At 46.4% G+C, this 26,431-nt stretch overlaps 1 protein-coding gene across 2 annotated transcripts in view; it reads right to left on the reverse strand.

The window, feature by feature from the left end:
• Positions 1–26,431, reverse strand: part of WDFY4 (WDFY family member 4) — a 279,998-nt gene that overhangs the window by 75,685 nt on the left and 177,882 nt on the right. For both annotated transcript variants that reach the window (XM_075072902.1, XM_075072901.1), the window contains exons 40-43: positions 16,831–16,908; positions 15,563–15,766; positions 12,438–12,474; positions 10,630–10,796 (exon numbers count right to left, since the gene is read on the reverse strand). In XM_075072902.1, coding sequence (XP_074929003.1) covers positions 10,630–10,796; positions 12,438–12,474; positions 15,563–15,766; positions 16,831–16,908 — 486 coding nt within the window. The remainder of the gene's footprint in view (positions 1–10,629; positions 10,797–12,437; positions 12,475–15,562; positions 15,767–16,830; positions 16,909–26,431) is intronic.

A 26,431-nucleotide genomic window follows, 5' to 3' on the forward strand; every position in this document is an offset into this window, starting at 1 on the left:
GGAGCACAACCCCTCTTGCATCTGAGCTTCTTTGGCCTGTGTTATATAGGTTAGAGTCAAGCAGTGACACACACACCTCAGGGCTTCAGGAGCCAAATTAACAATCAGCATTACCCAAAAGAGCCACAGTCATGTGAATTCATTGTTTCATTTACTGTAATGCTATAGATTCATATTTAAATAGTATGACAGGGGAAATATTTTACTTTATATTGTGTGTGTATATATATATATATATCATTCTCACAGCAAGATGACTGACCAAGCATTATTATTTTATCAACTATCATTGGTTAATAACAGTAAAAGCATCTTGATTGGTTAATAATGAAATCACCCAGAGTTTTAATATCATGTGCTGCAAAGAGCCGCAGGAGACACATTAAGAGCCACTTGCGACACTCGAGCCTCAGTCTGAGAATCGCTGGATTAGATTATCACATGGTCCCTTCTGGCCTTAGGATCTATGGGAGTCCAGTCTCATCACATTTAAAATGCCTTGGTCTGAGGTCAGTTCTAGAAAGGGCAAACATTTTGTGTTTTGTTTTTAACCAAGTCACTCCACTGCAGGGGTGCCGGAACAGTTTGTATAGTGGGGTGCTGAGAGTTATTGAATCAAGCTGTAAACGCTGTATATGATGGAAACCACTTCAAGTCAATGGTTGTAGCAGAACCCCTAGCACCCCTAGTTCCAGCACCTATGGTCCACTCTCAATTTTACTAGAGCTGGCCCTGACCCACAACCTCACGTACTCCAGAAGGCCTGTAATCCAGATCTAGACTGCAAAATTTTGCAACATAAACCCGTCCTGAATCAGAATGAGAGACGGCCAGCACAGAGTGCAATTGGACCTGAAATGGATGTAGGTGAGGGGACATGTTCAGAAACCTTCAGAACTGCTTTTGGGAGAGTTTCTGCCATTTGAGGTCCAGTGTCCCAAGATCAGGTCTTATGAGATTTTCACCTCTTTGTCCCAAATGTCATGAAACTGATTTGTAAGATTTCATCCATATGCAGAATGAGCCTGGAAATAGCACTGTTATTGGCAAGCCAATGGAATTCCCATCCTGATGTAGACCAAGTACACAGATTAGGCCTGGCTCTCCTAAATCTGGATGCTCCTAGGTTTTTCCCTGCAGGGCCTCTCTGCCTCCACACCTAGTTCCCTTGGCCTCAAAGACACATTCCTGGTACCCATCTAGCAGCATGAGTCAGAAGAAATAGTTCTGCATCTTTGAAGGTGCTCTGACCTAACATTGGATGAGTCAGTGGAAAAGCCCAGCATTCCTGTGTGGGGCCCTGCAATCTGTTACAAGACTCTTTTCATTTCTGGATTCAACACAGAACCAAATTTGTATGGGTGGGTGAAGATCGAGCAATGGAAATCCAGCCTCTCCTCTCTCCACAACCACCAAAGGGAATATGAGCATCTGGGTAGGGCTCATCTTTCATTTGAATGCCATTATTCCACAGGTTTTTGTTCATTTGTTTGTTTGTTTGTTTGTTTTTAGAGACACACCATAGCGCTGGTGAATTCCTGTATCGAACAAGAAGCCATTTTAACATCATCTCTTCTGCGAGGCTGGGCTTCTCATCTGGATGTCTGAAGCTGGGAAGAGAGGCTCTCATGGCCACTGGGGTGAATGAGGTTAGTGGTACACAGGGCTAAAGATACCTTTTTCTCAGATACGATTCAATCATGGAAGTCCTTTCCTCCGTGCTGGGCTAAGCTAAGGTTACAGCTACTTTACCTAATTACTTCCCCTTCACTCCATCCAGCACAGCCAGTACCCCAAACTCTTTCCTCCTCTGATACAGACTTCATACAACTCCCAGTCCTGAATCACTTTGCCAGGAAAACTTGTTATCAACCTACCTCTGGAGCTACTGATTCCATTATACACCCTTTGCATCTCAGGCTTTCTGTATGCTCAAGATTTGAGTCTTAATTACCATTCCACAGTGATGCTGGTACAGCTATGCCCAGTGGGTAAATATGTTACTGATTTAGTTATGTTGGCAAAAAAACCTAGTGTGGCTGCAGTTATATCAGTATAAAGGTGCAGTGTATCTGAATAGTTTATTCTCCCTTCTATACTGGAGTAGCTATACAGGTGTAGGTCACCTGTACACCAGCATAATTGCATCCGTACTCAGGGATATACCAGTATGACCACACTGGTATAGTTAAGTGGTATAACCAGGGCCATCCCTAGCCATTTGGGTGCCCTATGCAGCCCCCCCATAGGGGGGCTGTGTGGGGCCCCAGGCCTCTGGGGGGGGGGGGGCTGCTCCCCCCCGCCAGGGTCTAGGCTGCACTCAAGGCCTGCGGGGCCCAGGAGGCAGGAGCTGTGAGGGGTCACTTTGGGGGGCCCCACAAGCCCAATGCAACCCAGCGAGGGCCGGCGCTACCATTTAGGCAGCCTAGGCAATCGCCTAGGGTGCCAGGATTATTTGGGGGGCGGCATTTTGCCGGGGGGACGGCAGGCGGCTCCGGTTGACCTGCCGCAGGCATGCCTGCGGGAGGTCCACTGGAGCCGCGGGAGCAGCCGACTGTCTGCAGGCATGCCTGCGGCAGCTCCACTGGAGCCACGGACCAATGGACCCTCCGCAGGAATGACTGCGGCAGCTCCACCGGAGCTGCGGGATCAGCACAGGGGGGCAGCGAAATGGCCGTGTGCCTAGGGCGGCAGAAACCCTAGCGCCGGTCCTGGACCCAGGGGATTAACGGAGGGCCGGGAGCAGCCCACTCCACTTTTCTTGCCCCGGCTCTGTGTCGCTTGGGAGAGGGGACTTGGGGGAAGGTGCCCCCCCCACACTCACTGTGGTGCTCCACTTCCAGCCACTGGTGAGTGAGGGGGGCAGTCCTTTCCCCAACCTCACACTTACCAGCGGCGGGAAGTGAAGCAACATGGCTTGGAGCTGGCAGAGTAGAGCAGGCTGGGGCCGGGTTGGTCCGCTTCCCACCACTGCCGGTGAGTGTGGGGTCACTGGGGGAACAGGTAGAATGGGGGTGGGCTGAGGGTGAAGCAGGGGGGAAGACTAAGAGACGGGGCAGAGGGAGTTGTCTAGGGCCCCACACCCTTCTAGGGACGGCCCTGCCCCTTGCAGTGGGCAGCCGGTCAAGAGATAGGGCTGGTTGCAGGAGTTGGTTCTGCCACGAATGCAGCACGCAGCTGCCTAGGCATCATAAAATTGGGGGTAATTTGGTGCCCTACTCAGCTGCATTTTCTGTGTATGCCTAGGGATAGCCCTGGGTATAACTTTCTAGTGCAGACAAGACAGATGGAGAGGTGGGAAGCAGCATGCTGGCGGAGCACAGGGGAGAAGCTGCAACTGGTGTTGGTCAGAGTTGGAGGGTGTGACAGGCATGGGACAGAAGTAGAGGCCAGCAGGGGTCATCAGCTGCAAAACCGGCCTAAGAGGATCTGAGCAACAGTGTTAAAAGGGTTGGAACCCCTCAAGAGTGCTCCATTTCATGGCCTTGACATAGCCCTGTGGGCAACATGGGGTTAATAACTAGACTCACTTGGAGCTCTGTTACAAACTGATACAATCAGAACTGTGTGAAAATGGGGGGCTTGGTTTGCAGAAGATCATCACAATAGACCTGCCCCAGTGGTTTGAGGCATAGTGGGAATGCTGCAGCTCTATGGCCTCCAAGCTATTCCTAACCTACCTATTTAGAATACCTAGTTGTGATCATGGGGGGTAATGTACCCAATAGTAGGTCCTACTGGTGCTCATGGGGGTGGTTTGGCACAGCCTCTGGAGGAGTCCATCCAAGGTGGGGCTGCGGTGGCAGGGAATCTCTCTCATATGTAGGCTGGTGCTGTGAATAAACAGAAGCACTCTGCCTCCGGCACTGTCAATCTAATACCCGTCACCAGTGCTAAATCCACTTCATTTAAAACAACCATCGCCCTCCAGCAAAATATATTTCCATTTTGTTAAAAATAAACGAAGCCTTGGGCTGAGGTATTTCTTCCAAGTCTGAACTTGGAGCAAATTTCATTCCCGCCGAGTAACAAAGATCTGACAATGAAGAAGTGTACCCATTCCTGTACCTACAGGGCTCCAATCTAATGAAGTACCAGCCAACCTGAAATTAACATAGATTAAATAAACTTTCCCCTTTTTTTAGAACAGAATCAAGCTCACTGGTTGCTAGAATCATTAATCAATGATGCAAAGGTGACATAAAATAATTGAATAATTACCTTCTAAGGTATTGCCTAAAGCAAGGCAACCACAGATTGTTCCGCTCATTCAGATGCAGAAAAGGAATTAAAGGACAGGGTAAAAGGTTTGCTCCTTTTTTTTTTTTTTAATGAATCTATTTGGTAAGGAACTGGAATTTCTGTGCCACAGGAAATTTGGCATTTTAATTTTTTTTCATTCCAAATTGGAAGAAAAAGCCAAAAATTTTCAGTTTCCAAGCAGACAAAAGATTTGAAAACAATTTCTTTCAATTCAATCAAAACATTTCATTTTTGACTTTTCAATTTTTTTTTTTATAAAGAGAAGATACGTGTCAAATGAAACATCATTTCAAAATCAAAAATCGAGACATTCCATTCTAAAAACATTGAAACAGGATGTTCTGAAAGTCTCAGAATCCTTCTTTTCGGGTTTGGTTTTTTTCCAAAACAAAATGTCAGAATGGACACGTACCCACCACAAGTATCCATTTCAACGGAACGGCACTTGTCCAACCATCAGCTCTCCCAGTTAGGAGCCTAGAGTAAGATAGGCACTCAATGTGATTTTCAATAGCTCTGGAGCAGGTTAGTCTAACTCCAATAGATTTCAAAGGGATAATCTGGCCCTGTGAGCCTTTCCCCTCAGCTGCAGGTATGATGCCAAAAAAACAAAACAGACAAACAAAAATCACAAAACCAGAGAAACAAGTTCTCCACACACCCCACACACAACCACCAGGGGGCAAAACGTTTTACAGAGCAAATCCAAATCTCATCTTGTACATTTTCCAAACAGACCTCACTCACCCAGACCCAGAAAGACAAGTTTTGCATTATGCCCAGAAGGCCAGCAAATTCAGAGGCAGGGAGGTGACTGCCAGGGTTAAGGGCCTCTCCTGCTAGCAGCTCCTTTCCCCTATATGCCAAAGAACTCCAGCTGGAGCACATCAGCTGTGGCAGCATGGCATGAGGAAAGGTGCTCCGTCAGTTAAGAAGGTCTTAGGCCATTTAAGGCCCTACTAGCTCCAGACAGTGGTATGTGGCTGCTTCAAGCACCTGGTCTGTCCACCACTAAAGGAAGTGAAATCTATTTGACCCCGTGTTTAGTACTAGCGGCACAAGTCTGAAGTTCATCTGTGTCTGAGCCATCACAAGTAGAGGGGTTCAGTCAAATTAATTGCTGCCATGACTCTGGTGAAGTCAATGCAGTTACCCTGGGGAGGCCCATGCACACAGTTCTTCCCATTCACCTTGTAAGACAGGAGTCCTCGGGAAAGCCCAGGACACAAAATGTAACGGAAGTTTGGTGCTGACGGTTGCTGGGCTCCCTCCCAGCACTGCTCACACTAGAACAGAAACCATCGACTGAGGGGGGCATGCTGTCTGGCTTGACAGACTTCTTAAGCACTGCTCACTTCTGTTAGGGAAGGTGTTGTACACAGGGTGAAAAAAAAAATGTTGCAAAACACATGTAGTTGTGCTTGTCCCACCCAATTCCAGGTCACACTCCCATGTATGGCCGTAGAAACCTGAGGCCATGCGCTAGCTTTGGTTTCTGTGCCTGTATCCAGCCAGCTGAGCCCTTAAATTTCCCCTCCAGCCAGTTCCCTTGACTTCATGCCTCTTAGCCACTCGGTAATAACCTTGGTCACATCCCCTGGACTAGATGTCTTGCTATTGACTCCTCCTCAGGCTTGACCACTCTTGCTATGAGTAGGACTCACAGGCCTGATGTGCTAAGAGGCAGGGCTCTCTCTTGGGATGGCTGTCCAAGATCAGGGGGGCAGGTAAGTGAGGAGCTCTGCAGAGATTCAGGGCATAGGAATGGTTCCATAAGCTGCTGCAGTGCTGGAGGGAGAGTCTACAAGGCAAAATGCCACCAGAGGCCACAAGTGGCACCATGAACCATGTCTTGGTGTTCCTCTACATTGTCATAGCCCTGGCTAGCACGCTGGGCTGGTGAGCATTCCTGACCAAGCTAGTGAACCCCTATCCCTTGCGCTATTAGCCCAGCCACCCAGACTCCGGCTACCTGCTGTGCACCACTGCTGGTGAGGAAGGGTCTCCTGGCTCCCCCACCAACCCAGCAAGATACACACAGGGCCAGCCGTGATTTGACAGTGAAGAAAATAAGCTCATACAACAACTTTGCCCATCTCTAGCTCCTGCTGTCTGAGGATCTCAAAGTATTCTGCACACATTGATTAACACTCAACCCTGCCCCTCCCTGTGATGTGGATGGCCTTTGGTATCCCCATTTTACAGATGAGGAAACTGAGGTAAAGGGCAACACATGACTTTCTCCAGGCCAGGGACTGAACCTAGGTATCTTCCTTTCCAGTTCCCTGCTCTGATCACTAGTCCGGCTTTCTGTCTCCAGTGTATTTCAATACTGTGCAAACCCTCCACAGCAGTGTCCCTGTGCTGTGGTAGCTCATAATGGTGCCCTTGTGAAAACTGCCTGTGTCGGTACCACATGGAACTGGCAGGTCCCTGTGACAGGGCTGGTGTAGCTAGGAACACTGGCAGCATTGAAGCATATGCAGACCAGCCCTTTTTGCCCTAAGTATCAGTGCCCTCGATGACCTCATGTCAGTTCCTCTCCAGAAGGGATCCTCTGACTAGCTCCTTTTCTACAACTATGCGTCCAGCTCCCTGATTTCTGCTACCTGCTTCTATTGTCCTTGGCACCTTCAGCTCCTCCTTCAAGGAAGGGCCTGGTGCCTAATCATTGCTAGGCTGCAGGCCTCTTGGTAACCAGACACATTACCTGCTGGCGCTTGAATTGCTTATGGTCTCAGGTAACTTGCTGGCAGCTGATGGCTTATTTTCTCCAAAACTCACAATCTCTCCACCAAAGAGAAACCACCCCCTGGATTGTCCTGGTCAGCAAAGCTGTGCTGCTGCTCCTCCTCAGTCTGGGCACACAAACAACATATTAATACCCTGGCACGAATAGGGAAACATTCTGCAGCAGGGGGGCTCAGGCTGCAGATGTGAACCTGACACATGTACAAGAATCAAATCTCCTCTGCTCATCTGGTGAGCCAGGGTTATTAAAGGGTTGGCCTAGCGAGAATAGGCAGGGGTGTGCTCATGTTGTGTTTCTCTTGCATCAACCAAACAATATCCACAAACACATTTTGCACAACACTCCCAGTTGCGCACACACATCCTTCTCTCTGAACCATTTTACAAACAGCCTCAGTAAACTGTATATAGACACACAACCTAACACCCCCGTCCCCCACACACAGCCTTCTCTCACAGCCTTCCTATACAGTCTCAGCATACTGTGTATATATACACGTAACCTAGGACCTCCATCCGCAACCCCACACACACACAGCCTTCCTTCACAGCCAACCTACACACAGCCTCAGCACACTGTATACACACACACAGCCTTCCCTCACAGCTAACCTATACACAGTCTCAGCATACTGTATATACACACACAGCCTTCCCTCACAGCCAACCTACACACAGCCTCAGCATATTGTATATACACACACAGCCTAACACCCCCGCCTCCCACACACAGCCTTCTCTCACAGCCAACCTACACAGAGTCTGAGCATATTCTATATACGCACACACCACCTAACATGTCTTGTCACACACACACAGCCTTCCCTCATAGTCAACCTACACGCAGCCTCAGAGCATGTATATACATGCTGCCTAATGCTCCGTCTTCCCTACACACCTTGCACAGAGATTCAGATATGCAACACACACATTCCAGCACATTACAGACACTTACTCCAACATATAGAAAAACCCTACACTTTGTCCCCCTCCCCACCCCTCTATACCTATTAGTGCCAATTTCATCTGTTGTGAGGATGAGACTGTGATCTAACTCCTGGCCCTGGGTAATGAAAGCTGCACAATTCCTTCACTGCTCCCTATTGCACTCACAGAGAGCAAGTAATTTTCTGCAACCCTCCAAAGGGTGCAGCTACTCCCTGCTTGTGCGGGGCTCTACTTGCATCAGAGGAAAAGGTAAGTGGTGCAGCAAAAACTTCCCCCACTGACCCACCTCTCCCCCATCTCTTACTAAGGAGAAAGTGCATTGAGCCTGCTCTCACCTCCTTGCATTCAGACTCAGTCTCCGCAAGCAGCTCAGAGGGCACCTCCTCCTCTGTGCATCCAAGGAGGGGCAGGTGAAAATGATGGCACGTAAGACATCTTATCCTTTGCCAATGCAATATGGCTTTCAGATCAGGCCCCAGCACACAGCAAATGCCTGTCAGCCTGGGGCTAGGTGGAGTTGGCATAAGCAAATTGCTGACTGTGTTACTCACCTGCAGCGAGTGCAGCTAAATGCTCTACAAGTGTAATGTCACAGACGTCAGTGATGTCACACGCCAGCAGAGAATTTGCTGCTGTGTGTAAAGTGAGGCTGTGTAGTTGACGATGTCACAAAGGTTTCTCTTTGATTGTGTCACAGTAACAAAATCATATAACATTATAAAATACTCAGGTGCTTTCCAGAGCCACTGCAACCCTGCGCTGGAGCAAATCAATCTCCTAGCTTCCAAGGCATTGCAGTGACATCTCTCCACAATACAGTAAGTAAGCCAGTTCCACTTGCATGGTTAGAGCGCAAACAGCTCATGAGGCAGCCATTTATAAGGCAGGACCGCAGCGTACTAAGTAGCACAGGACAGCTAATGTCACCCCCTACTGCTTTTTTTAATACTCTGTCAGCTTGGCAATGCAGTGACTGCTGCTGGGGGAAAACGTCTGGCATTTCTGATGGCTTCCCATGGAGTTACATGGAGGAGAGCGAGAGCCTGAAGCCTCCAACTGAGATTAGGACAAGGCATGGAAAACATGTTTTACATTTTCATCCCCTTCCCCTTCTGCTGGGGGTGGGGGATGTTTAATTATGGCACCTCATTGTACACGGTACCTATAGCTCAAATGGGACAGGGAGCCAGCGCATTGGAGAGACAGAACATGACTACTGTGTGTTGGGAAAGTGCCATGAAAATCTACACAAAAACATAAAAGCTCTCTCTCTCCCTCTCTCCTGGCCAGCAAAGGGAAAATCCCTTCCCACAGACAATTCTGCTGTTTTGAACATTTTTACGTCCTGAATGAAGATGAAAAGTCAAATCTGATTTTTTGAAGGGGAAATGATTTCCAGAAAATTCAGTTTCAGAAGAACAAAATGGAAGGCTGTCATCAACTTCACTTTCCTCAGGTGGGCAGCCGGGAAGCCATAGTTTCAATTGTCTTGATGGAAAATGAGGCTTTCAGTAAAACTGAAATGCTCCCCCAGGGAAGTTTTGAAGGTGTGAAAAGAATGTTTTCCATCAGAAAATCATTCCAATGGCAAATTCCCAGCCAACTCTAATCTATATCCGTATACAGCCTCCAAAGTGGAACATTTTGATCACAGGGAATGTAAAATCGTATTTTTCACTAGTGGCTTTCACTGTTTGATTGATGCAAGCTGCTGGGTGTCCCACACTGAAGGGCCAAATGCCAGGAGAAGACCCACTGGAAAGCAGCATGTATAGGGCATAGCTACTAAATGTGTAGGGTCTCTCGGAACTCCCTGGAAAGTGGCTAATCCCTATCTATTTCCAACAACAAGAACTAGTCCTTCTCTTAGGGTTTGACAATGGCTATCGTGGGAATCATATGATGGGGAGAAGTGAGGGTCTCTGATTGCGGAGGGGGGGTAGGTTGGGGCTATTGAGAGGAGCCAATTCTGCCTCATCTGCCCCTTCTCGGGACTCCTCATGTTTAGTGCATGGGCCACACTGCTGGGTTCTGCCCTCTCCCCAGTCCTAGGAGGGATAATGGGGAAGGGCAGCATGGTGAGGGTGGGATCCAGGAGGCACCAGCACTGTTGTGGCCAGATGAGGGACACAGGCAGGGAGAGGGCAGGCAGGCTGTGTGTGAGCTCAGAGGGTAGCAGTCTGCTCCAGCATGCCCCGGGGAGGAAGAAGGGCAGGGGAGGGCTGGCTGAGGGCATTAAAGGCATCTCCTCTTGGAGCAGCAGAGAAGAGAAGTGACAGGATTTGACCACCATTTCAAACAGCAGTTATGGAAGCAATGAAATGTTCCCTGTACAGAACTGGCATGTCCCAGGGCAGCCAGGGAGCGAGTCAAGTGCAGGACACTGCACTGCAGACTAGGAAAGGTTTCTGGCAGTGAGGAATCAGGGGAGGAATCTTAAGGAACTTGAATGTAGCATGTCAGGAGCAAATGCTGACTTCTCCTATCTCTCAGCTGCTGGACAGTGTCTAGTAAATTGTGGGCACTCCCAGGAATACAAATAAAAGAATAACAACAATGTTGCTATTATAGACTGTTCCCAAGTCCCCTAACACCCACTGTCCAGGCCCAGCTCCACCACAAAGTGCCTCCTGCCCCCCAGAGATCTTCCTGGTTGTCAGGCGGTACCTTTTCACTCTCAGCGAATTCCTGCAGGATAATTTGTCTTTCCACACACAGTTCCAAGAAGTCTTCTGAGTGGAAACTTTCATGTAGGGCAGGGAAGAATGTCAGCTGGTTACAATCCATTCGCCTCTCATCCATCTCCCTTTCTGCTCCATTTAGCATCGGCTCTTCTACATCAATATAAAGGAGATTGCCATTTTAGTGGCAGCCGGATGCCACGAACAGCAACATTAGACTTTCACCCAATCTGTTCTGCCTAGGGAAATGGCATTATTTATTTGCCAACCCCGCCCCCCTCCAATGGTTAAACTAGGCAAGAGAGAAGTGAAATCTGTTAATTGCTAGGGAAGGACTAACTAGAAACTGACCCCAACATTCAATCATAACTCAAAACTGAGCTCCGATAATAGCTGAAGATTGGAAAATACTGAACAAACATGTTTATTTCCATGTTCATACTAGCTCTGGCTGATACCAGAAGAACTTAAATAAAATCAAACAAGAGGCTGCTCAGATGAAACTAGGAAGAAGTGGCAATTGTAATATCCTGGGGGCACTCATGGAGCCCAGCACATGCTGCAACAGAATGTTGGGAGTTCAGGTAGTGCTGTGTAGACACTTATGCAGTGCAGACATGATCTGTGTGTATATTATATCCCTTTCCCCTACCCTTCATCTGCCTTCTCTATTTAGGCTGTAAGCTCCTCAGAGTAGTGGGTATTTAGTACTCTGTACAGTACTAGCACAAAGGGGCCCTGTTCTCAGTTGGTAGCTATGCCCTACCATAACAACAGTTTCACCAACCTACACTAAATGTTTCCCCCAGTGCAGCAACACGGGAAGCTGAACTCCACAGCGTTGGCTGAAATGTATCAAACCAAAAGTTTTTACACCCCAAAATGGAATTTCTTCCTAAAACAAAATTTTTGGTGACTTTTTCATGCTATTTCATTTTTTGCAATTTTTTTTATCCAACCGTCTTCTGTACTGACTGAAAAACCAAGGCTTGTGAAAAGAAACATTTGGAAAAAATGTTGATAGTTTAGAAACAAATGAAAAAATGGCTCCATTTTGAATCCAGGGAAACAGAAATAACTTTGAGAGTAGTAGCCATGTTAGTCTGTATCTGCAAAAAGAACAGGAGTACTTGTGGCACCTTAGAGACTAACAAATTTATTTGACCATAAGCTTTCGTGGGCTATAACCCACTTAAATTTGTTAGTCTCTAAGGTCCCACAAGTACTCTGGTCCTTTTTGGAGAAAAACTTTGAAATTTAAAAAAAAAAAAAAAAAAAGAAAAGAAAAAGGGATTTTTACTCCCATTTTTTCTCCAGCTCTTTGAAAGTCACAATCTCTTATCATTCCCTGAGCCAATTAGTGCCCTGTTCATTTCTTTTCAAATGATGTCTTAAAGGGGTGTCTCATGGCACGCAGCAGAGGATGGAGAAGTAGTGGGTGCTGTAGAAGGTAAACATTCAGCAAACAACAGTTAACTGCTGAGCACACATCACTTAAAGGCAAGTGTTTTCCAGTCCTCTCCATGAGGTGATTTTATGGTAGGCTTTTGGCTTCTTCTTTCTCTCACTGGCCACAAGACAGTCATGAAATCAGAATCTAGTTAAGTGCTATGTGTACCGATACCTTCAATTTTATCCTAAAAAATTCAGATCACTTTAGACAGCGGTAAGCTAGATTTGCCACCATATTACAATCCCCAGGCCAAATTCAGACCTGGAGTCGCAACTGCTTACTTCAGCTCAAAGTTTGGACCTACACGTTCATTTTTTTCTATAGATCAGTTTAAATGTTACCTTGATTTTCTTCTTGAATTGGGGTAGCTTCGTGAACCTGAAAAGAAAACAGCCATCGCTAGAATGGAATATGCAGCCTGGCAACATACCCCAACACCAAGCTGCGGCACAGATTGCAGACTCAGAGCTGAGCTGCAACGAATGCATTGGAAGGGATCCCAAAGGACCAAAACAACATAAAAATAAACATTCATGTGCTACAATCACAGGGGGAAAGGCCTACACTCTTCCTAAAAGCAGGACCTCATTGCTGACGCTCGAACAGTGCCAATTCCAGGACAAAGTCATATTCTACTCTATGAAAGGTCTGCAGAATTGGAGCGCCATTTGTAAATCACAAAGACTGGAGAAGCGAATATTCAAAGATACTCAGGCTAAGTCCTTCTGCTTCTTGCTGATAGGAGCTGGCGCTCAAATACTACAGTGATGGGCAGTAACATAAAACAAGATCAAATATTGGATTCCTGGCTCAGACTACTCTAATTCCACAAGCAAGACTCATTTGATCACTGGCCAGTTCCAGCAGGACAGTGAGTCTGATGCACTGAAGTCCGCGGTGGCAGAATAACTTTCTCCACATGAGACTTCAGGATACAAAATGCCACCAGGAGGGCGTGCTATAATTCTGGGATACTGCAGAGAGAAAGAAAACCTGTCTATTTGTAAGATCTCACTAGGCAGGAGTGTGGCTAGTGTACCATGAAGATCAATCATTCCACCACTACTAAAAATGTAGCAGCCTCTCTAAACCCCTCAAAAATGGCAAATCTCAATGGGTTTCTGTAGAGAGGTGGAATGGCCTCCCTCTGGATTTGAGAGCGAAGGCGCCCTACACTCCCCCTGGGGGGCAGAGCCGAACCTGTCCCGCCCCCTCACCAGAAGTACCGGGGGGTGGGGAGAGACAGGAAGTATAAAAGAAGGGTCCTGCAGTTCAGCTGAGCGGGAGTCAGGAAAGGAGAAGGATGCCTCCACTTTGCTGCAGCACCTACGAGCTGAATCTAGGCTCTGCAACACGCTGCCCCCGGAGGAGACTGACCCTGAAGAGAAGTTGCTGGGACTGCCATCCACTGTGTACCCAGAGGATCCAGCGGACCTGCGAATTACAGAGGTCCCAAACCCTAGGGAGGTAGGAAGTAGCCCAGAGGCAGCTGACAACTGTCTGGCTAAGATGCTGGCTGACTGACTCTAGGACAGTGTGTTGCAGCTGGATCCCTACTGACCCAATGGCGGACCACTCCACCGCTCAGGTCTGCTGACAGCAATTCCGGGCCCCAGAGCAGAACAGTCAATGAGCCCCCTAGCAAGGGATGGCTGAGGTTTATGACACTACTTTTTATCCTGTTGATAACACATTAGAACCCAATGTATTTAAGTTGTGGCATTGCTTGATGTAGTTACTTTTTTTTCCAGTTACAGCACTAATATTAAACAGATTGTGAGCCTAAATATAAGCTGTAGAATTTGTTATTATGAATTATATGTTTAAATTAAATAAATACATGATGGAATGAAATTGGAGAGAGTCCAGAAGAGGGCAACGAAAATGATCAGGGGGCTGGGGCACATGACTTATGAAGAGAGGCTAAGAGAACTGGGCTTATTTAGTCTGCAGAAGAGAAGAAAGAGAGGATTTGATAGCAGCCTTCAACTACCTGGTATTAAATTAATTTTTTATAGGATATGAAGGTTCACATCCAGTACATATACTATGGAAGAGGAAGTTGAAATAAATCATACAACACAAATTTTTATTGCTAGGAAAAATATTGGACTTTATCTGATCTTGAGAGGAAAAGTCATTTGTATGCATGTGCTGAATGTGGGGCTTTGTATCATTGGACAGAGACCAACCTTATTGATAGTAGTATACTGAACTGCCTGACAACATCATAGCCAAAGATGCTTTTCTGAATATTGTTAGATATTTTAAGATACAAATATGTGAAGTGACAATGGCATTCACTGAAGTGTATGTGTGTGCGCAGTGCTGCGCCTGCGCCAGCTGGTGCTTCCACATGCCCGCCAGGCTGCCTTCGCCACCACTGGTAACACCCTGTGCATGCCTAGGAGCCCTGCAGCCTGCCCAGGCAATTTAAAAGGGCTTGGGGCTCCTGGCCACCGCTACCACGGCAGTGGCCAGGGGGCCCCCATTTGCTCTCCTCCTCCTCACTCCGCCCCCATTGGTGGGCCTGCAGCCACTGTGAGGGCCCTGGGCTGGAACACAGTGGAGTCGGGTGAGCCAGCGTCCTCCTACCCCTGCCATCCCATTCCTGGGGTGGCAGCTTCCCCACCCTAGTCTAGGAGGCCTGTGTAAGTCTGCCGCCCATCATGCTAGGACACTAGACTGTGTGTGTGCTCACCCCTACCTGAGCCCCTAGACTGCGTGTTTGCTGGCTGCCTTAAGCCTACAAGCTGAGGCTAAAGCCTGCTCCCTGCTGGGCTCCGCCCCAAAGGGAAAGAACCTGAACTCTTAATTGCTTTCCACCCCAACCAAGAGGCTGCAAGCTAAAGACTGCTCACTGCCTTGCCCCGCCCAAAGGGGCAAGAGGACTAGACTGTTCCTGCTGGTTTACCCCTGCTAGGGGGCTACCAAACTACAGACTGCATGCAGCTCGACCCTGGCTGCGAGACCTGAGCCCAAAGATTATTGCCTAATACAGTGAGGTGGAGTGGCCTCCCTCTCCACTTGAGAGCGAGGGACCACTACAGTTTCCAACCTCGAGCACCATGGCCCAGCAAGTCAAGACAATGGTACTAGGAAAGGAGAACAAGTTGAGGGGAGAGGATTAGAAAGCCACATGCATAGGGTGCTATTTGTGGGTTATTCCAGTGGGAAAGGAAGGATAGAGAATTTGCACACCGCATCCAAAAGTTTATAATAACAATTGGAGATATACCTATCTCCTAGAACTGGAAGGGACCTCGAAAGATCGAGTCCAGCCTCTTTCTTTCACTAGCAGGACCAAGTATTGATTTTTGCTCCAGATCCCTAAGTGGCCCCCTCAAAGACTGAACTCACAACTCTGGGTTTAGCAGGCCAATGCTCAAACCACTGAGCTATAATAAATTATTATTTATTGTTATAAGGATAGAGAATTTGCACACCGCATCCAAAAGCTTGTTACCTCGCGTCTCATTCGCATCACTGCCCCATGGGCCCTCTCACACCGAACCCTCTTCCGCATCCGTGCAGGCCCCTCGTAGCCATCAAGACACCACCGTGGGGCTGACAGCCCTGATACGGCTCCCCACGGGCCCCCTCTGTTGAACAGCTGCTCCTCCAGTGTGGCCCAGTCTTTCGCTGCTTTGCTGTAACCACACTGCAGCATCTGTAGGAAAGAATCGCTTGCATCACTCCATCACGCTCCACTTTCCCAGATCACCCTCAGCTGCTCGAGCTCTGCGATCTCAATGGATCCAATGACCCTGATGAGTCAGGACTGGGATGGAACCCTCCATGGAAACCCTAGGCATGGCAGGAAGGAGTGCTGCCAGTCCAGCAGGTAGTGATCCTCACTGAACTCTACATGATCAATTCTAAATACTGGAACTCTTGGAATCACATGGAACTATTCACATTTCACTGAATAGCCACACTCAGTCAGATATATTTAACCCACCGTTACACAAAGTCACCAAGTAAAAGAGGAGAAAGAAAACTATTTTGCAATAAAATATTAAACAACATAAAATAACAGATATTGACTTCGTCTGAAATGAACATCAACGTTTATGCACCTGTGCTTGTCCTGCTCAGTGTGCATCTCCAGTGATGGCAAATGTTGACGTTCACCAAAACACAGGCAGGATCCATACCGTTACAAACATTCAGAATGTCTCATCAGAAATAGCGGGAAATCTCTCCATTGTGGCCTGAATTGAAATATACCTGGGTTGGGTTTCTTTTAAACTACCATTCTGAAGGAGAGATGAGATTAGCATTCTAGGGCATAAAGCGATTACTGAGCTCTGATGAACCAATCGGGAAGTAAAGAGTTGCATGTGGGATTTAACTGGCTGTAAGTCTGAGTTCCATGAAAACTATTATTGACTGCTGAAGAGCCAAATCTGGAGTAGTCTTTAAATTACTCCAGTGGAAATCAGGAGTACCTGAGGACAGACGGACCTGGGAATGTGCAATCTGATTGGTGACTGATGCTACTCCACAGTACTGTTACTCACACAGGAGGTAAATAGAAAATTACTGACTCGTCACATGACTGTTTTCAGCCAGTCATGAGCCAGAATTTTTCACCATGCACTCTGAGGGCTGTATATACAATAGGGACAACATCTCACCTCTGACACAACATTGCATTGCCAGGGCACTCTGAGAAGTTAAAAAATGTCATTTTCACGACAGAAACAAACTATGAGATCTTCAATCCCTTACCTGTACATGATCTTTGTGTAAAGATGCGTACAGCTCCTGCCCACTCCTTCTGTACTTTTCCATACACGACACAAAGCCCTGGAGGAAACACCAGAAGACATTGCAATGCTCAGTAACAGTCACTGCATGCACAGGTTTGGTGGTGGGTCAGAAGCAGAGTTAAGCAACCATTGGTCACTTGGGATTTTATGAGCGTAGACCAGGTGGGTTTGGGGAATTCTCCAGAAAGAAGAACGATGAGGTGATGACTGAAGTTCTTCTGTTTACAGCCCATGAGAGAAGAGCAATGAAAGGACCCCTGAGCGGGAGCCCAATATATCCATGAACTCAACACATGTGTTGGCACTGGAATTATTTAGGAGGAGAAAGAAAGTAGAGCAAATAAGGCAGCATTTATACACAAACCAATTTTCGGGCTTCCTTTGTTTAAATGGGAGAGATAACAGCACAGGAGTAGTGCAAGATTAGTAATATTTTTTCTATTCCTGCAACACTGACAAACCCAACCTGAGGTTAAGGCCCCAACATGCTAGGTGCTGTATATCCACCTAGTAAGAGACAGTTCCTGACCCAAATAGTTTACACTCTAAATAGATGGGACAGATAAAGGAAAGATTATTGTCCCCACTTTACAGATGGCCAATTGAGAGTTTAAGGACAATAGTTGGGAAAGTGCCCAAGTGATTTAGAAGCCTCTATCTTTTCTCAAAAGTGATTTAGGAAAGCAGGAGCCCAAGTATCATTGATAGTCAACAGCACTCAGACTCCTAAATCACTTCTGAATATGAGACTTGGACTCCTAAGTCACTTCGGTGCTTTTGAATATTTAACACTTAGTGGTATGTCTACACTGCCCTAGAAAGCAAGAGTCAGGCTCTGACCCACCCCCCTATCAGGGTCTTCTGAGGTGTGTCATGAATACTTCATGGCCTGAGTCAAACTGATTGGTGTGCGGACAGAAATGGTGCTTGGGCTCAAACCTGAGCTAGAGAAGTGTAGACATAGCCTAAGTGACTTTCCCAAGGTTACATAGGAGATGTGTGGCAGAGCTGGGAATGGAACCACAGCTGTTGTGTCTCACTCCAGCACTACACCCTCAAAGTCTGCCTTCATTCCCACAGGCAGGAGGGTTTGGTCTTGTCCAACACAAGAATTAATCTAACACCACCTGTCTATTTCATTGACATTTTTATCTGAATGAGTCTCAAACTCAGCAGCTCTGTGCTAGTCCAAGGGAAGTACAGCCAGTGGGGCAAGAGACATGGGTTGCATTCACAACTCAGCCAATAGCTTGCTGTGTGACCTTGAGCCCATGCCTATACACCGGTCTGTGCTTCTGTTTCCCCATCTTTGAAATGGGGACAAGAATCTGGACCTCACAAGAAGTTATGAAGCTAAATTCATTAATGTTTGTGAAGTGTTACGAGATTCTCAGGGGTAGAGAGTTAGAGAAATATACTGGGCCAGATTCTGGGCTCACTTGCACCAGTGTAAATCACAGATCCATAGATTTTGAGGCCAAAAGAGACCATGTAATCATCTGTGTAACATGGGCCACAGAATTTCATCCAGCAATTCCTGTTTGAGTTAAAACTTCCCTTCTAGGGAGATCTCCAATCAGGAGTGACACCATCCAATGCCATGCAATTATGCAGCAGGAAAACTGGTGTCATGTGAGAGCAGAATCAAGCCTGAAGTATTCATCATCATTATTAGAACCCAAACTTTTGCATTAAACTCAAAACAAATTCAAACTTTCTGCTTTGAAATGGCAGGTTTAGCCTTTTGGCTGCCTCTGAACTTCCGGGTTCCAGAAGGGTTGTGACATGAAAATGCTGCTTCCATATTTCTAGCCTGCTGAGAAGCACGTGGGGTCTCATCAGGGAGCAGGCTGAGGAGGTGAAGCAGCGAAGAATCAATGGGTGCTGTGAAGTTACCCGCCTGTTCACGCTAGAGGGCCAGGCTGAGTGCTGTGACTCGTGAGTTCACTCCTTTTCCCACTCCCATGCAAATGTCCCTACAGGGCCTCAGACAGGGTAACTCTTGGGGGGATGTAGTACCACAAACCCTCCCTACCCCTATACACACACACAAAAGATTCTCTTGAGGGAGACATAAAACTTTTGCTTGAAAATGGTGCTGGCCATTCCCTGCTCTAACTACTAGATGCCATAACCTGCTTTTTGCAGTTAGATGCTCACTTGCTTTAACACCTTCTATGCTGGAAGCTCTTTGGGGCAGGGACTGTCTTTTTGTTTTGTGTTTGTACAGCGCCTGGCACCAAGGCATCCTTGTCCATGACTGGGGCTCCTAGGCACTACCACAGTACAAATCCAAAAGAATAATATCGGTACCTGTGTATACAACAGGTGCCTCAATATGGCAGCTGCATGCACACAGAACAGACAAAGAACTTTTCCCCCTTTTAGCAATTATAGATGGCACCTTGTAGCCAGGAGATGGCTAGACAAGGAGACCAGGGTCTGCTGAACACCAGAGAAGTTGCAGGGAGTATCACAGGCCATGATTTCTTTGACAGATTGCTGGGGCTGGCTGGAAAAGATCTCAGAAGTGCAGGGCAAGGTGAGGAGAGCACTCAAATGTATTGAGCACAGGAGCATATGATCCTCTGGCAAACTGGAAGAAAAGAGGGAAATGCCCTGCTGCTGGGAAGGCACTGAATCCACAGACTGTACAGGTGGTGCTAAGGAGTGCTCCTTTCAGCCATCTCCTATAAACAAACCACTGACTGCAGAAAGCCCCACTACCATGCAAAGACCTCCATCCTACCAGAACCGAGACACTGTGCTCTTCCAGAGGTCAGGGAGGTCAGATTGCTCTGAGTCCAGGCACTGAGGTGAGCGTGCCAATCCCAGCCCTTCTCAACCCAAAGCCATGGATCAGATGGGTAACCTTTAAATTCATGGACTCCAAGCCATGCGGGCAGTGATTGCTCAAAGCAAACTGCCTAGCTGCTGCTGGCGCTGTGCTATAATTGAGTTAACACACAAGGTCTATGCGGTGCCAATTACTGCTGGCAGAGAACCAACTCCGTCCCCCTGCTGCGAAGTCCCATTTAGTGGTGTTTCCCCGCAGGAAGCTCCTGTTTTACACTGATGGAAGCCATTACATTTTGTTTGTGTGAAGCGTCATTAAACCTGTAATCACAGTTGTGGCCTCACAAAACTAGTCCATAAATTCATATAAAATTCCCATAAAGACTGACCTAGACTGCAATCGCTTTCCCATGTTGCCAAGCTGGGCCCAGGGAAAAACAGGGAGCTCAGGTCCCAGCTTTCAGAAATATGGCAAAAACCACACAGATCAGACGAGAACCTCCTTTATGCGCCAGCAACGGTCAGAGATCCCCAGAGCTCTGAAAGGCCAGACCAGGTCAGTGACCCAATAGCAGCCATTTCAAAGAAGTCCCTGTTGGGCGTTTCAGGGATGGTCCATCGCCCTCAGAGGTCTGCTCCAGGACACTCACTGATTTCCCTGGGCTCTGGACAAGGCTCCAGCCTCGCAGGATTTAGGTGCTTTGGAGCTGGCAGGGCTTAGGTATCTTTAAGTTGACTCCGAGGGAAGAAGGGTTCCTCTAGCAATCACTTGTGGTCAGCTGGGGACAGGTATTGAAGATGTATCCAACCAGAACCACCAACCCTGGAGCAAATCCCAGAGGATAACCGCCACAAGTCAAGCATGTAGTCACAAAATTAGAAAAACAGTAAAAAAAAAAAAAAAAAAAAACAACCTAGGAAGTTAATGGGGGAATAAAATTAATGCATCAGAGATGTACCCAGCAAAACAGAGGGTTACTCCTAGGCACTGTGATAATATAAATAATAATATTAAACAGATATCTAGATATCTGATTACCATTTCTCCAATACTCTGACCAAAACCAATTGCATCTGACCATGTTTTAGAAATATTAAAACTATATCAGGCTTGCTGTTGTCTGCTATTGAGTAAAGACATAATGGTTTTCCAGTTTAAAAAATCCCCAGAAATAATGTGTCCTTAACGGGATAAGTAGGTTTATCTTTTAACATAACACTCTGCCCAGTGGATAAACACAATGGTGTTGTTGTATCATATCTGGCTAAAACTAGAAGTGATCATTTAGTTTTTGTCATTGTTACTATTGAATTGTCAGTATTTGGATGGTAATAGTTTAAGATAAGGCTGTCACATGCACAAGTTGATACAGGACTCATTGGGTCAAAGTCTCTAACCTGTGTTATGCAGGAGGTCAGACTAGATGATCATGGCAGTCCCGTATGCCCTTAACATGAAGGAATACATCACCCTGCTACAAGTCCCACTTAGGGCTTCTCTACGTCAACATTTAGTTTGTGGCAAACTGGGGTGTGAATCTACCCTGCACTAGTGCACTTTGATCTAGCCCTCTTTGCAACAGGACTAGATCAAGGCACATTAACAAACTGTTAATGCGCATCAGCAGAGTCCACCTGGATAGTCAGTGCATGGCAGGCTAATGCAGGGTAGAGTCCCACCACAGCTTGCTGAAAACTAAATGTTTGTATTGACAAGCCATTAGACGCCTTCTTCTCATCACTTACATTACCAGTAGATTCAGGTTATTTTTCTGCTCCCAAGTCCTCTGCCAATGTTTGTGGTTTTACAGTACAATTGGGTTTACAACCATATTTTCCTGTTTTTTAAAAAATGTTTCCCTTCTCCCTTTTGTTGTGCAAAAGATCCATGCAAACAACAGGGGAAAGTGACTAATGCTGGGGAAAGGGGAAATGGACAGAACACAAAGAACTGGCAAATGCACAACATAAGCAAACTGAAAGAATGGAGACCCATTTCTCCTAGTCTCTGTCAGTGAGAGCAACCGGAGGTACTACTCGTAATAAATGCGCAGCAAGAAGTGAGACTATTAAGTTATCAATATCCTGCTGTGCTGAGCTCAGGAAAGTTTTATATCTGATTTTTATATGGCTTTTAAACACCACCATAGTCCACAAAAATTCAGTTTTGCCATAACAAGCTCCTACTGCATGATACAGACACTGCATAGTCGATACACTGCTCTCTCCTAAAGAAACATGATGTCATTGCAGCTCTGCACGTTGGTGCTTTCTTTAGAGGAATTATAGGCCCACAATACAATGATCCCTCTCACACACAGTATGCTCCAAAGCCAGTAGCTCAGGAAAAGGGGGGGTTACTATCCAGGAGAAGTGCCAAATTGAGAGCCCATGTGTCTAAGATCCTCTGTCTGGGCTAATTCTGCATGGTGCTGAGTGCTCTGGCCCCATCCAGTAATGCACATCTTTGCAGATGTGAGTCCCATTGAAGTTCATGAGACTACTCGTGCTTAAAGTGAGGCATGTGATTAAGTGCTTTGTTGAATCAGGGCCTCCAACTGCTGATATGTGTCTGCAGATTTAATTCTTTTTTCAGGGGGGTGTGGTGGTAGGGGAATTTATAAAGCACCTTTCAAGCCACAGCACTTACATACATATAGCAAAACTAATACCTACCTCTTACATAGTGCTTTTCATCAGTGCATCTCAAAGCACTTTACAACAGAGGTCACCTCCATTTAACAGATGGGGAAACTGAGGCACAAGAAGGTGACATGACTTGCTCACAGTCACCCAGCAGGCCAGTGACAGACAGGAATAGAATCCATCTCTCATGTCCCAATCCAGTGCTATAATGCTAGCAGGAGTGGCGCCAGGGTTTTTGGCGTCCTAGGTGGGGGTCCTTCCACACTCCCAGTCATTGGCGGCAATTCTGCGGTGGGGGGGGTCCTTCTGCGCTCCCGGTCTTCGGGGCACTTCGGCGGCGGGTCTCGGAGCAAGTGAAGGACCCGCCACAGAATTGCCGACGACGACCCAGAGCACAGAAGGACCCCCCGCTGCTGAATTGCCACCGAGGGTGGCAAAATGCCACCCTCCCAAATCCTGGTGCCCTAGGCAACCGCCTTGGTCGCCTAAATGGAAGTGCCAGCCCTGAATGCTAGGTCCACTTCCCCTCAGGCAGCATAACGAGCGCTAGGGTAGAATTTGGCATCTAGCCAGAACATTTAGCAACAGTGCTGGAGAGAGTTGTTTTAGTCAAAATTCCAGGAGAACCCTTGGCTTTATGAAAAGTAGGAGGGAAGATTTAATGTCCACAAAGAGTAGAGAGGACTTTAGTCATTTGAAAGAGGTCTCATGTCTCAACTCATCTACCAAGTAAGCAAAAGAGCTGGTGGAATTTTTGTTTTCCTGTGGAAAATTTTAGCAAAAGAAAAAGAAATGTTAATTTTTGTCAAATTTCAGCAGAAACTGTTGACTTTTCATTTGGTCTCTAGCAACCACACATCAAAAAATTTCAGCCAAAAACTGAAAAAAAAGTGTCAAAAACTGCCAAAAACCCAGATTCCAGTCAAAATGTTTCAGTTTGAAGCATTTTGGTTCCACCCCCTCCCCCAAAAAAATTGTCAAAACCTCAATTTTCCATCCAAGGAAACAAAGTTTCAGCAGAAGATTTTCAGCCAGCTCTATCTAGTAAAGAGCTGTTAAGATTAAGTTAAACTAGCCACCGTCAGAACTGTTTTGCCCATCCATAACTCGAGAGGGGAGACCAAGGCAGCTTTAACTTGAGAAAGACAAGGTAGGTGAGATAATATCTTTTATTAGCCTGACTTTTGTTGGTGAAACTGACAAGCTTTCAATCTCCTGACATCAACATCTTGTCTCTCTCATATCCTGGGACCAGCCTGGCTACAACAACACTGCAAAGAACAATGGAACACATTGTACATAACTTGACCATCGTTATGCCTGATGCTATTCTAACAGGGCTGATTTGACAGATGTCACATTTCATATTGCTGGAAGGATTGTCCCTTGTCTGGCTTGTCCTTTTGTTTTTTGCACATGAAAGTTTCCCAATCAGACGATAAGTGTCTAAATAATGCCTATATTTTAAAGAGGACATGCTTAAATTGGATGGAAAATTCTTGTCCAGTTCTAGGTAAAATGTTAATTGGAGCTATATCTATCTCCTAGAGCTGGAAGGGACCTTAAAAGGTCATTGAGTCCAGCCCCCTGTCTTCACTAGCAGAACCAAATACTGATTTTTGCCCCAGATCCCTAAGTGGCCCCCTCAAGGACTGAACTCACAACTCTGGGTTTAGCAGGCCAATGCTTAAACCACTGAGCTATCCCTCCCCCCTATGTAGATAGTATTGCCACCAGCTGTAGTAGATTGCACATGGATGTATGATTTTATATGGAGGTGTGGATACCATGTCCTATCCCATTCTGTTTACACCACCACCTCAGTGCCTTCCAGAACTGCACCAAGTTACACACTGGTGATTACTGAACTGACTCTCTCTTCACTTACAGGGGTTTTATCCCTATGCAATCCTGCTGACTTCAAGGGAGTTATTCCTGATTTACACCAGTGGGAAAGAGAGCAGACTCATGCCCTCTCTGTGCTTTATGACGGTACTGTCACTTGTTTTATGTTGGGGGCGAAAAATGATGATGATCCTAGCTGTAGACTTCACAGCCCAGCATCTCTCTCTCTCCACTCCCTGATCTGAACAGCACTTCCTCAGGGAAAGCAGCACAGATTTGAGTTGGAGAAATAATGGCAAAGAATATTCCAGCCTTTGATCAGCAGGATTGAAGAGATGAGTACAGATTGCATCGCAGGAGAGAATGATTCCAAAGATACAGGCAAGGGCAGATTTATTGGAAATCATGGAAACTTGTGTCTGATCATGTCAGAATTACTCCCATGATTAACGGGCACTTCTGCAGTTGATGGGACTATGTATATGAGTAAGGAGCATTCACATAACTACACTGCAGGATCAGGACCAATGTATTGATTGCTTTGATGGGTCAGGAATCAGTGTATGAAAGGAGGTGATGCTATTATACTTACAGGAAGTGTTAGTGTCTTGCAATGGATTGGCTTTTAAACTTATTCTGTTGTTCTAGTTGGACTGGGTGGAAAGGCAACAACTGTAGGCAGAGTGACAGCTAGAGCGGAGGTAGCATAAGCATTTCCATTCTAGGGTCTCTGATTCAGGAAAGCACTGTAAGTGTGAACTTAAAGGCTCGTCTACACTAGGGGTGGGGATCGATCTAAGATACGCAACTTCAGCTACGTAAATAGCATAGCTGAGGTCGAAGTATCTTAGATCGAGTTACCTACCACCCTCACAGCGCGGGATCGACGGCCGCGGCTCCCCCTGTCAACTCCGCTACCACTGTTTGCATTGGTGGAGTTCCAGAGTTGACAGGAGCGGGTTCGATATATCGCATCTAGATGAGACGCGATACATCGATCCCCGAGAAATCGATTGCTACCCACCGATATGGCGGTAGTGAAAACGTACCCTTAGACTCACTCATTTCAATGTTAAGGGCTATAGCACTTTCCTGATTTGGTTCCCAACAGGACATATTCAGTTATTTATCATCTCAATCTTTTACTTATAGGCTGAAATCCAGCACATTTGGTCTCAGTCTGGGAGTTTTGTGTTTTAAAAATGTGAGGAGAAACTGTTCAGCCATTTTCCAGAAAGAAACAAGGAAAAATGCACTCACTATCCCCTGCCATTAGAAAAACTGGGATTTTTCTAAACAGCTTTAGCTTGGTCCCCACAGCACAGGAATGTTTCCTACTAGTCTAGGAAACTGTTGTGCTTTTTCAAAGTTAGGAGAATTTAAAAAGACTTTGGGCGTATGCACTGATTTTTGTAACACATGCAACGTGTGTGCTTTCATTGTTCAACAGTCTCTGTGCCTGCTTCAGGGACTATTATCATAATGATCATTTATTACATGTATTTTCGTAGCCCCCAGAAGCCAGTCATGAACCAGGAACCCCACAACGCTAGGCACTGTACAGACACAGAACAAAAAGTCAGGTTACAAATGTCAAGCTAAAGAAAAGGATGGTTTCCTTTAGCACAAAAAGAGAGTTCATTGCCCTTTTTCACTAGCAGACACCCCCGTCACTGAAAGCTGTTGGCACACTCTTATTAATCACAACACTGTCATCACTACATAGATTTGATTGTACATTACGTAGCCAAAACTCATTTAGCTTTTCAACAGACTGTAGCTCCAGCAGCTAAGTGCTGCATGTAAGCCTTGTGCTTCGACCCTCTAGGAGGCTAATGCATACTGCCAACTGCTCTTAAGGATCATGGACACATTCCTGGCATCACCAGTTGGTTGGGGAATAGCAAACTTAATGAGAAAGAGCCCCACATTTCAATTCACCAGATACACAAAGGTGGCTTTGCAGAGGAAAAACCAGAAGTAGGGTGTTTGTGTCTGACCTTACAGAACAGAACTCCGTAGCATACTGCACAGCTAAACGCAGACAACCTGGAAGCAGCATTGACTTTATAGCAATAAAAAAATTACTTAAGAAATTAACACAAGAAGAAGTAGGCGATCTTCTAGTAGGCAGAGAACAAACCTGGAGAACAGGACACCTGGGTCCTCTAGCCCTGGCTCTGACAATGACTTCTTGTGTGAATTTGGGCGAGTCGCTCAACCAACTTGTACCTCAGTTTCTCCATCTTTAAAATGGGGATAATGATGCTGAC

The sequence above is a fragment of the Chelonoidis abingdonii genome, chromosome 16 (assembly GCF_003597395.2).
Source record: "Chelonoidis abingdonii isolate Lonesome George chromosome 16, CheloAbing_2.0, whole genome shotgun sequence".
Taxonomy (NCBI): Eukaryota; Metazoa; Chordata; order Testudines; family Testudinidae; genus Chelonoidis; species Chelonoidis abingdonii.